The sequence below is a fragment of the Leopardus geoffroyi genome, chromosome B4 (genome assembly GCF_018350155.1).
Source record: "Leopardus geoffroyi isolate Oge1 chromosome B4, O.geoffroyi_Oge1_pat1.0, whole genome shotgun sequence".
In the NCBI taxonomy this organism is placed as follows: Eukaryota; Metazoa; Chordata; class Mammalia; order Carnivora; family Felidae; genus Leopardus; species Leopardus geoffroyi.
In genome coordinates, this window is record NC_059341.1 from 95,216,531 (window position 1) to 95,229,393 (window position 12,863).

The 12,863-nt window shown below is 43.7% G+C and overlaps 1 protein-coding gene across 5 annotated transcripts in view; it reads left to right on the forward strand.

The window, feature by feature from the left end:
• Positions 1-12,863, forward strand: part of MYRFL (myelin regulatory factor like) — a 134,954-nt gene that overhangs the window by 71,524 nt on the left and 50,567 nt on the right. For all 5 annotated transcript variants that reach the window (XM_045465388.1, XM_045465391.1, XM_045465389.1 and 2 more), the window contains exons 9-11: positions 644-754; positions 2,311-2,401; positions 11,566-11,766. In XM_045465388.1, the coding sequence (XP_045321344.1) occupies positions 644-754; positions 2,311-2,401; positions 11,566-11,766 (403 nt within the window). The remainder of the gene's footprint in view (positions 1-643; positions 755-2,310; positions 2,402-11,565; positions 11,767-12,863) is intronic.

Genomic DNA, 12,863 nt, shown 5'->3' on the forward strand with positions numbered 1-12,863 from the left:
GCTGGGACGTAGTTGAGATATCCCAGTGTTCTGACCCTGAGGCAATCCCACTCCGGGTGGCACAAAGATGGTCCTACCGCCTGGAGATACCAGGCAGGAGCTTGGCCTGACGCTCCGGTGGGAGCCATGTGTACAAACACAGCAGTAAAGTCGCCTGGTGCATTTGGTTCTCCCTCTCCCGCCTGGGAAGTCTGGGTGTGGTCTTCCTTAGGGGCCAGGCCCAGAGAGGGCAAATATGTGAAGGGGATACAAAGGAGTTCGTGAGGAACCTAGAGAAATTGCTTGTCAGGAGGCAGTTCTAGCAGCAGTGGCAGAGGCACAAATGAAATGTCTTTTCTCCCCATTGTGGAGTTAAAAGAACCCATATGTGGTATGGGGAGCATACTGCCCTTATGGGTCAGAAACTCCAGGCTCGAGCTTCTGCTGAATGAGCATATCTTACCTTTCAAGAATTATTCCCTGGCAGCCTTTCCAGGCCATGTTGTGGAGAGTTTATTAAAAATCAGCAACTGGAATAAACTGTCCTCTGCAGTGTGATGGGAATGGGGGACTGAACATACTTGAGACTCTCAGGATGAGTTAGGTATGATCGAGGAGTCTACGTTCTCTCACAGTCTCTCGGTATTTCTGCTGTTTGTTTTAGAATCGACCTGCTGGCCGACCAGGTCACCAAAATTACATTGGGCCGCTTACACTTCAGTGAAACTACAGCAAATAACATGAGGAAGAAGGGAAAACCAAATCCTGACCAGAGGTACTGGCATCCGTGTGTATGCCCCACGGTGGCCGGGTACTCGATCCGACTGGCCAGTGCCCTCCAGAGGCCCCTCTGGTCCTCTTGGTGCTGCCAGCCTGCCACCCAGGCTGCCCTTGGCCACTTCCCCCTTCTTGAACTCTTCCTGTTTATTAACACGTCTCATTTACCCTTACTGTCTTTCCGTGCTCATCCCCCACAGTGCCTACTCTCCTGCCCAACCTCAAATCTGCGTGCCTTGACTCCCTCCACGATTCTCTAGAATGACCACATGCTTATGCCTCACTGCTGTCCAAGGGTTGAGGACCAACTGCCCTGCTGAAACCTGTGTGCTGGTCACTAGTGTAAAGCCCCGATTCCTGGAGTTCTGCTATAGCCTCTTTTTGATTAAAAAAGGAAAGGAACTCAGATCAATGATTTACACCTGTGGTTCTCATAGTGTGGCCCCAGACTGGCAGAGATGGTGTCACCAGGATGCTTGTTAGAAGTGTGATCTCTCACCAAAGATCTACAGAATCGAAAGCTCTGGAGCGGGGCCCAATAATTTGTATTTTAACAAATCCTCCAGGTGACTTTGATGCATACTCAAATTTGGAATCACTGGTTTTAGAACATACGTTTTGGAGTTGGAAAAAATTGAGTTTAGAATTTGAAGCCGCCGTTCACTAGCTGGGTGACCTTGAGCATGTGACTTAACCCTCTGAGACTCATTTTCCCATTCTCTAAAATGGGGACAGTGTTCATATCCTACTCCAATGGGGTTGTTTTGGGGTTCTAAATGAAATGCTATAGATAACCTGCTTAGCCCAGTGTATGACACATTTTGAGGACTCAGATGATAGCTAATAATTATAATGAAAATAACAATTATTACTATGACTTACTTTAGAGATAGGGGACAACTCCTATTCTCTAAGGATTAGAGAATCTGTAGCGTTGCAGAGGAAGTTGGCAAGGTTTTCTCATGCGGTTCTTAAAACTAAAGCTACTCTCATAGGGATAGTTTTGTTTTGGTTTCAAAAAATGAGCTGATATTAAAAATGCCTCATCAGTGTTACATATGAAGAAGCTATTAAAATAACCTTGATGAAAACTCATTGGGAGCAATTGGAGGGAAGGGTCCAGGTTTTTGACTAAGTCACGACATGGGGGTATGTAGCATACAGGGCCAAGAGCAGATGGGGTGGGAAGGGCCCGGTGTGGTTGGGCAAACCCTGCTGTGGTAGGGTAGGTGGCTTGGGCAGCTCTCGGTAAGGGGACCTCTAAGATGGCTGCCTGTTGTGCATTTGTTTGTGAGCAGCGCTGTGCTGTGGGGCTTGCGGAACAGCTGGCAAATACCTCAGACTGGGCAGAGGGTAGACCCAGACCAGTACCGAGTGAATCCACTGCTATTTCCTCTCACAGGAGGGGCAGCTGAAAGCAGAGTAGAAAATCTTTAAATGTGCAAACCTGCCGAGATAAATTCACCATTGGTGAACTGTTGTGTGGCATTTGATTGCACAAATTATGTGTCTGTTTCCTTACTCGTTGGCCTTGATCTGCTGTTTTTGACTTAGGTACTTCATGTTGGTGGTTGGACTGTATGCTGCTAACCAAGACCAGTTCTATCTATTGTCTGCCCACATCTCTGAACGGATCATTGTAAGGGTAAGGTTCAGCTCTTTAATCTTTCCGGATCCCACCTGCTTTTCTCGGCTGAAGTGGAAGTTGCATTTTCATTGGCATGCTTGAAGTATGCAATTTCTCAACTGATGATAGTAATAGCAGATATTATTATTTTAGTTTTCACATAATGGTTCTCAACTAGGAGACCTTTTGTCCCCCAGAGGTCACTTGCAATGTCTGCAAACATTTTTTGGTGGTCACAACGGGGGGAGATGCTCCTGGCATCTCGTGGGTATAGGCCGGGGATGCTGCTCAATCCCTTACAATGCACAAGATAGCCCCCACGACAAAGAGTTACCCGTTCCAAAATGTCAGCAGTGCCGCAGCTGAGACACCCTGGTTTAAATGCTGTATTCCAGGCACTGAGCTGAATAATTTATATATGGCGTCATTTTACATTGGGCCACATTTACGTTACCTTCTTTACATGCAGAGGAGCTGAGGCTCAAGGAGGTGAGAAACTCATCGTGATTGCACAGCTTGTGAAGGATGGAGCCCAGGTTACAACCTAGTTCTCTCTGATCCCAAAGCCCACAGGGTGGGGAGAGTAGTAAAGAAGGAATTTCATACCCAAAAATGATTGGTGACCCCAGGAACCATCTGGGCCGCTGCCTAGCACATAGTCATGGTTCAGCACATTTTGCTGAATGAATGATTGGTCACAGCTGTGGACAGGCATCTTGGCAGCCACAAAAGCATAAAGCTGTTGGCAGCTGGAAATGCAGCTGTGTGAGGCCAGGCTGGCCACCGTTGAGAATACCAGGGGCATAAGGTAATGGGTCACCACAGGCCTGGCAGCCAGGGAGGAGCTAGCTGTCCTGTGACACAGGGAGGGCATGTGAAGTCCAATAGGAGAAATCGTCCAGTGTGGGCATGCCCACGTACGTGGCTGTGACTCTTAGGCCTGGGGACCAGATTGGCCTGTTTGGGGAAATGAGTCTTTCCTCTCTTGCCTCAAGCTGTTCTGAAACAAAGGGTCCTCTGTGTAATTCTTCCAATCAATTAAAAATAATAAGCCACTTATAAGTGGAAATCCTTAAACTGCATCTCAGACTTTTAATGGGGGGTGAAGTAATGATGGAAATGAGGTAAAACACTTGTGTTCAGATGTCCCAGAGTAAGGGCTGGACTATGTGCCTGCCGTTTTTGTGGAACCCGATCTAATCTGTGGCAAACAGGGTGCCACTGGAGCAAAAGCTGGTGGAGCCTTCTTCTTTGGTCATGGAGCAGGGGCAGTGGTTCCCCATCCTTCAGTGGGGGGTGGAAGGGTGGGGGGTGGTTCGGGTTCGGGGCCCAGGGCGTGATGTGATCTGGGATTGCTGTGCTGCACTAACAAGTGTGATTTAAAGTAAAGTCACTTATTGTTGCTGGTTTTTCATAGGGGGAATAAAGACAGATAATGCCATTCTTTTCAGAGTTAGCATAGATTAGATATTCTGAAAATGTTGCTTTGAGCTGGGAAACTCATGCTTGAGTCTGGCAGCCTGCTAATCACCAGCACACCTTGAATAATTTACCTGGTGTCGGGTTTCCCCATTTCCTGCTGGCAGGTCTGTACTCCAGCAGAGTGGAGTTGGGGGGTGGGGAGGGGGGGGTAGGAAGGGGGAGCACTCTACTGTCTGATGTTCTATTTCCAGAACTCTGTTAATTGGTGCTTGCTCGTATCCAAAACACAATTATCATTTAACTCGTGATGGTAGCTTTGAGAAGGTGTTTCTGCAATTGATATTTGTTATAAATACTAAAAAAACATTAGATTATACTTAGTGAAGATCGGGTGCCATGTTATTCACTAAATTTTTATTTTTAAAAAGTGATTCCATTCCAGATTTGATTGCTTTCTTCCAGCCATAATTGTTGGTTAAAGAGAATGCCCTATTTTAGAAGTGTGCTGGGCAACACAAGGATTATCCTAACAACAATGAGAAGAAGAAGAATGGTGATAGGGAAAACCATTCTGCCCCTCCCCCGAACTGGAAATATCTTAGTGATACTATTTTATTCTGACCCCAAATGCAGAAGTGAAAATGCATGCACTTTTGAATCTGCTTAATTGTTTAACGTCGAAACCAACCAAGAGAAAAAAACTGAGTTTCAGAAATGATGATATGTTTGGGGCATCTGGGCGGCTCCGTTGGTTGAACGTCTGACTCTTGATCTCAGCTCCGGTCTTGATCTCGGGGTCATGAGTTCAAGCCCCACATTGGGCTCCATGCTGGGTGTGAAGCCTACTTATAAAAGAAGAAAGGAAAAAGAAAAATGAAAAAAAAAAAAAAAAAGAACTGGTGATATGTTTGAATCAGTGAGTTTTCAAAATGTCCACAGAAAACATTTCCTGCCCCTAAGTTTCTAGAGAGCTCTATATAGGTATATGCCTTGGATATATATATATATGCATATATATGTATATATATATATGCATATATATATATGTGTGTATGTATATATATATATATATATATATATATATATATATATATATATAGTTAGTTAGTTAGTTAGTTAGTTAGTTAGACAGAGCACAGACCAGCTCACATTCTCCAAAAAAGCCAGAGGTGCCCTCCTAGGTTATGGCCTGGGTCTGTTAGTTTGAGCTCCAGAGTAAAGGAAGAAAAAATTGACAACTGAAGATGTTACAAGAGCAGACTACGTTATATGGAGAACTGAAAACTGCACGGAGCAAATGCAGGTTCATTTCGAAGCCTAAGAATCATTCTTCCCAATAGCAGAGATTAACATAAAGGGCAAATGTATGAGGCTTGGACTAGATGAGTTTCAGGCCCCCAGGAGGGGTTCAAGAGACCACAACTGTTAGAATTCTCCTTGGAGAGAGAATGGTGGGCCAGACCCAGTAATTGTTCATCTGGATTGTCAATCAGAACAGCTTTAGAAATATCTTATGGTCCTGTAGTGTAAATTGACCAATTTCATGGAAATTAAGCTTTACTACAAAGACAGGTTTATTTCCCAGGTCTTTGTTTTTGGGAGCATTCTGCAGTGGAGTTCCTTCACATTCTCTTGTTAATGACTAGGTTTTCATTCAGCTCCACCTTCCTTCTAAAACATGTGATTAAACCTGGTTTGGAGTGCTGTGTTGTAAGCAGGAGGGATGATTACTTTTGTCTGCCCTTCAAAGGCACACTGGGGTTTCCTAGTTTTGAAAACTAATACATTATTCCAGTTTCTTTTCCAGAAGAATATAAATGGGCACGTCCCCAAGAAGTCCCCCTTTACTGCCCTGCAAACTACACTGCCCTAAGATGGAAAACTGACAAACAGGGGCAGGGAGAACAAAAGAAATAGTGCAGCTGCAGGGATGGAGAGGGATGGGCGTAGAGTAGGGCATCTTCATTGCTACCAGCTCTCACCCTTTTCCACAAAACCCCCTTCCCTCCTCTAACACACACACACACACGCACGCACACACACCTCTTCTGGAGTTCAGATGAATTTTTTATTTACCCAGAGGAATCAGTGTGCGGAGCAGTGTCCATTTCACCCTGTAGTTGGGATTCAACTTGCTGGTTAACTATGGAAGAGATAACCCGACCAGGTGTGTATGGTACAAAGAATCTCCTGGAGAGTACAACAGAGATACCTGGGTCCCACCTCCGCAGTTGTTGGTTTTTTTGAAATGTTTATTTATTAATTTTGAGGTGGGGGGGAGAACTTGAGCAGGGGAGGGGCAGAGAGAGAGAGAGAGAGAATCCCAGTCAGGCTCCGCTCTGTCAGCACAGACCCCAACACAGGACTCGAACTCATGAACTGTGAGATCATGACCTGAACTGAAAGCGAAAGTTGGACACTTACCTGACTGAGCCACCCAGGCACCTCCACAGTTTTTGATTCAGTAAGTTGAATATACATTTCTGACAAGTTTCCAGGAGATGCTGATGCTGCTGCCTACTGACCTCCAGACCACACTTTGACTAACACTGGTAGGGAGCATTTCTGGGCCCATTTTCCAAAGCCCTTTCAAAAGATACAAAAATTGATTTGTTATTGACTGCCTTCCTCAACTCAGGCTCTCCTATTATGCTCTTTGGCTGCTGCTTTAGAAGCCCAAACAATGGAAAGCAAAGAAATTCCAGCTTTCCATTCCAAATTTAGAACAAACCTCAAATTACTGTTAATCGCTATTTCCTATTCCAAGCACCTGCAGAGGGCGCCATTTACATTTTACTCAGTGAATGGTGCTCCCTGGCAGAATTTCACAACTTTGCCGCTGTGTTGCTGAGGAGAGCAGATTGAATGATTACAGGCATATTTCAGAGACATTGCGGGTTCGGCTCCAGACAGAACCTTTTAGAGATGGCGGAGGGTCCTGCCTCGAAGTTCATGCTTGCTGACTGATCAAGGGGGTGGTTGCTGAAGGTTAGGGTGGCCCTGGCACTTTCTTAAAATAAGACAACAGTGAAGTTTGCCACATCAGTTGACTCTTCCTCTTATGAATAGTTCCTTATAGCATGTGATGCTGTTTGACAGCATTTTACCCACTATAGAATTTCTTTCAAAATTGGAATCAGTCCTCTGAAACCCTGTCGTTTTATCAAATAAGTTTATGTAATATTCTAAATTCTTCGTTGTCATTTCAACAATCTTCACAGCATCTTCACCTGGAGTAGATTCCACCTCAAGAGACAACTTTCTTTGCTCATGCATAAGAAGCAGCTCTCATCAATAAAAGTTTTAGCATCAGATTTCAGCAATTCATCATATCTTCAGGCTCGATTTTTCATTCTGGCTCTCTTGCTCTTTCTAAAGAGCTAAAGACGTGAGCCCCTCAAAGTCATCCATGAGGGTTGGAATCAACTTCTTCCAAACTCCTTTAATATGAATATTTCCACCTCTTCCAATGAATCAGGAATGTTCATAATGGCATCTGGAATGGTGACTCCTAGGGGCACCTTGCTGGCTCAGTCAGGAGAGCATGCGATTCTTGATCTTAGGGTCGTGACTTCCAGTCTCACATTAGACATGGAGCCTACTTAAAACAAAAATAAAAAGAAATATAGAATGGCGAATCTTTTACAGAAGGCTTTCAATTTACTTTGCCCAGATCCATCAGAGAAATCACTATCCATGCCAGCTGTAGCCTTCTGAAATATATTTCTTACATAATAAGGCTTGAAAGTCAGAATTACTCCTTGACCCATGGGATAGAGAATGGATGTTGTGTTAGCAGGCATGAAAACAATGTTAATCTCATCGTATATCTCCATCAGAGCTCTTGGATGACCAGGTAAATTATCAATAAGCAGTCATATTTTCAAAGGAATCTTCTTTTCTGGGTGGTCTCTACAGTGGGCTTAAAATATTCAGTAAACCATGTTGCAAACAGATATGCTGGCCTCTGGGTTTTGTTCCATTTGTAGAGCCCAGGCAAAGTAGATTTAGGGTAACTTTTAAAAATATATATGTTTTTAATGTTTATTTATTTTTGAGAGAGAGAGAGAGAGAACAAGGCGGGGGGGGGGGGCAGGGAGAGAGAATGAAACAGAGAATCTGAAGCAGACTCCAGGCTCTGAGCTATCAGTGCAGAGCCTGATGCAGGGCTTGAACCCACGAACCATGAGATCATGACCTGAGCCAAAGCTGGACACTTAACCGACTGAGCCACCTAGGCATCCCAACTTAGGGTAGCTTTTTAAGGGCCTGAAGCTTTTTGGAATGGTCAGTGAGCGCTGACTTCAATATAGAGTCAGCTTGTCCTTTGAAGTTTGGAAGCTAGGCATTGACTTCTCTCTAGCTACAAAAGTCCTAGATGGCATCTTCTTCCAATATAAGACTGTTTCATCTACATTAAAAATCTGTTGTTTAGTGAAGCCATCATCATTGATTATTCAGATCTCCTGGAGAACTTGCTGCAGCTTCTATATCAGTACTTTTGCTGCTTCACCCTGCACTTTTATGTTATACATATGACTTTTCCCCTTAAACCCTAACCAACCTCAGCTAGCCTCAGACTTTTCTTCTGCAGCCCCCTCACCTCTCTCAGCCTTCATGGAATTGAAAAGTTAGGGCCTCGCTCGGGATTAGGCTCTGGCTTAAGGAAATGTTGTGGTCGGTTTGATATTCTATCCAGACCTCTAAATCTTTCTCCATATCAGCAATACGGCTTTCACTTTCTTATCATTCGTGTGTTCACTGGAGTAGCACTTTTCATTTCCTTTGCATTCACAACTTGGTTATCTGGTACGAGAGGCCCAGCTTTCAGCCTATCTCAGCTTTCAACATGCCTTCCTCACTAAGCTTAATCATTTCTAGCTTTTGATTTAAAGTGAGAAACATGCGTCTCTTCCTTTTACTTCAGTACTTAAATTCCATTGTAGGGTTATTAGTTGGCTTCATTTTAATATTCTTGGTCTCAAGGAATAGTGAGGCCCGAGGAGAGGGAGAGAGATGGGGAAATGGGTAGTTTGTGGAACAGTGAGAATAATACATATAACATTTATTGATTAAGTTATGCCATCTTATGATTTGTGGCATGGTTTGTGGCTCTCCAAATTATAACAGTAATATTAAAGATCACTGATCACTGATCACCATAACAAATGTAATGATAATAAAATTAAAAAGTTTGAAATATTGCGAGAATTACCAAATTGTGGCAGAGGCATGAAATGAGCGGACACTGTGACATCCATAGTCTAGGGCGCAGACAGACTGGCTTGATGCAGGGTTGCTACAAACTTCAATTTGTAAAAAAAAAAAAAAAAAAAAAAAGCATAATCTGTGAAGTGCAATAAAGCAAAGCTTAATAAAAGGAGGTATGCCTGTATTGGTTGGACAGTAGTTGTTATGCACAGCAGTGTTTTAAGGATAATTTGAGATTATTCCTCCTCATTTCTGCAAAGTATTCCCATACACGTGATTTCAGTAAAGTCCCACGATGCTGTGAGATAGGTAAAGAAGTCATTATTATCTTTATTCTTCAAAGAAAAAAGCCAGTACAGAAAGGTTAAGTGACTGCCCCAAGGTCACACAGCCAGTTTGTGTCATAACATAGATTAAAATGTTCAGGTTTTCCCTACATATAAGAGGCTGTGGGATAAGTAATAAAAGTATTTGGAGACTTTGATTCATTTCAGTGTTTGATATCAATGAACCACCAATGGACCATATGGGAACACAACTTCACAATTCCAGAAAGAGCTAGTACATTACAGTTTGTTTTGACACATTAAGATTGCAGATACCAGAGAAGGAAGAAGAAAGTTCGCAGATTTTATGACATCTCCCATTACTGATGAGGAGGAATCCTCCATAGGTCTATATATTTGGCAAATTGCAGATATGCGGCCCTTTCCCAAATGATCTGAACATATTTTAGGGATCTGAGTTTTCATCTGATGAAAGCCAAGTGACATTGTTATAATTGTTCCAAAAAATTGAATCTACCTTATCTGCTATTCCAACATGATATCAAGTTTATGATAACAATTATTCCAAAGCTCATTAGGAAAAAAAAAATCCATCACTGTCTATTTTGTTTTCTTGTAGTGGCTCCTTATGTTCAAGGTAGAGCAAAATACATCAACATTTATATGGTACACCTTTGGTTTTAGTTGACTGCTTGGTATAGAAGGATTTGGGTCAAAGCCGATTTGCCATTCACAACCCAGGGGGCTCTAGGGACCTTGCAACAAAGCTGTTTGCTTAACTGACACAAAATGATGTTCAAAGTTGTTACTTCTTTTCTGCTTTCGCCTATCAAATGTCAATGGTTGACTCTTCCAAGTAGCTTGGGGTTCAGACAGGTGAGAATGAAAACCTCGAAGACTCCTACATGTGCTTCAACTGAACCCAAACTAAGAACTAAACCTTACGGGTTTTTAAAAAATTATTATTTTAAAATCAGTAGCACATGCTTGTGGCAAAAACATTGAAACAATACCAAGAGAGTAGAAGTTGAGCAGTGAATCTCCTTCCCAGACCAGTTTCCCATCTCCCAGTTTCTGGCCTTGAAGAAACCACTGTTACTGGTGCCTCAAGTATTCTCCGGAGATGATCTGTGCATATTCAGGTCCTGAGTTTGCAATGTCCCCTGGGCTGCCCAGAAAGGCTGAAAGTCAAGACTTTGGTGTTAGCGTTGACTTCTTAGTCAGGGTCTATAGTGCTTGTCTGAATTTGTGACAGCCTGCCTCAAACACACAAAAGTTTCACATTTAGAAGAATAGGCCATCATGTTAAAAACATTAATTCTGTTGTGAGGATTTGGAGGGATTCAGAGATCCCTACTTAAAGATATTTGGAAATACTTTCAGCAGCCCCAGGAGGTGGGGAAGAGGGAAGGCAGTAGAGTGAAGAATCCCTCAGCAAAGGCTTCCATTTAAGAGCAGAATCTCCAGAACTTTGTCTAATCTCAATAGTTTCACTTGGATTCTCGTTGAAGACTGCTTTTGGCCAGGGCTACTTCTGATGGGAGAAGTCAGAATCATTATTTAATAATTAAAGGAAGTATAGGTCCAGCTCCAGAATTTACTAGCTTTGTGGCCTCGGGCACAGAGTCTTTTCGATTATCTGTAAAATGAAGGGAATGGTACACATCTCCTAGAATGGGGATGTGGACTAGATGCAACAAACGTAGCTGTTGTTATCCTTTTTCAATGTCATCTGTGTTTGGGGAATCATTGAGGTGTATAAGTATATTTGTCCTGTCATTTGCTTGTCAATTGTGTATGAAATCGTAAATATTAAAGTGTTTTGAAACTATAAAAGGGCTAGCTAAATGCAAAGTATTTTTATTTATCTGGGCTTTAATAAACTTGTAGTATCTTCTGATGTAAGGTTCTGGTTTTAAATCCTTATTAATATTATCATCCCTGAAAAGAAGGTCGTTTTGAGTTTTCTTCTTCTTTATCATCCACCCAGTATAACTTACACGTTCTCAACTCCACGTAGTTGCAATAGAGACTGGGCGTCCCAAACCGTGGCATGCTGAGCTCCTGCTCATGGGCAGCAGAGCAGTTAGGGGCTCTCCTGGTGCCACAGTTATTTGGATATGTCAGAATGTCCCATCTGATATATGATTCGCAGGTGAAAGACTTACATAACATTCTGTTTTCCCCTGCTCTGAGGAATCAAGCAATCCTCTATTTGCTACTGTAACTTCAATGGTAACATAGTTCTGTATTTTTTTCCAGGCCTCTAACCCTGGGCAGTTTGAAAATGACAGTGATGCATTATGGCAGCGAGGACAAGTTCCAGAATCTGTTGTTTGTCATGGTCGAGTGGGAATCAATACAGATGCGCCGGATGAGGCCCTGGTCGTCTGTGGCAACATGAAAGTGATGGGGACAATTATGCATCCCTCTGACAGCAGGGCAAAGCACAATATCCAGGAGGTGAGCACAGGGCAGGCCTTGGGCGCCTCCGCTGACACCTGAGTCAGGTGTGCTGGGCACTCCTGGACTCCGACACACCTCGCACAGAGCGTCTCTATATGTCACCTGTTTATAGGGGATGAACACAATGCGTAACGGTTATGAGTGTTAGAGCCGACAGGCATCTCTGCTGAAAGGGTAAGGTAGCTCCTACCCAGGAGAATGGATTCACCTGCCAGGAGCAGTGGGCAGTGACAGCATAGCACTGGCTTCCCAAGCAGAAGTCTCTGAGCTATTTTCCATGGGCCATTGCCCTTCCTTCCACACATTGTCAGCCGTTGAAGCTTGCCTTTTCCTTTCTGTCTCCAAATGTCCATCTCCCTGTTCATCTGAGCACTGTCTCAGTCCAGTCCCTGCCTGTATTTCTACTAGACCCCCAGCCTCTTCCTCCCAGAGTCCCTGGGACCAGCCCTGCCAGCCATTGTCTTCCCCATTCATTGTCCTTCTCTGAGGAGCAGTTGGAGAAGCTCCTCTTCCCACCCCTAGCCTCCACCAAGGTCAATCCCGTCGCCTGAGGCTCCAGGCCAAGACCTCCTCCCTCTGTGGAAAGACAGTTACCCAGTGGAAGGCAGAAATCAGGCTCATGAATCAGGTGGTGCTTCTCCACTTTAGGCTCGCCCTGGGCGGAACAACCCCGCCCCAACCCAGTGCCTTTATCTGTAAGATGGAAACGGTTGCCTCTCTGCTTGACCCCGCCAAGTCCTTTATTTGTTTTTACACATTGAGATAAGAAGAAGTGAATCACCATGGCAAGTTACAGCTGCTATGAAGACCTAAGAGATTAGGATTAAGATGCTAATCCCTTAGCCAGGCCACTCCAGGTTCTAGCTCTTCCATCCTTTAAGTCTATTTCCCATTCACTGCTTCTATCACTTCTCCACCTTTGCACTCACACTGCTGCTCCTGTAAGCGTTTTTGAGGCTGTGGCGGAATTGTGTTTTTAACCTCCTTCCCTTATTCTTTTTTAGTGAATAGGAGACACAATCTGTAAATCATTGGCCATTCTTCCAGACTGCATTCCTTTCCCAGTGCAAATCTGCACTGGTGTTTCCAAACCG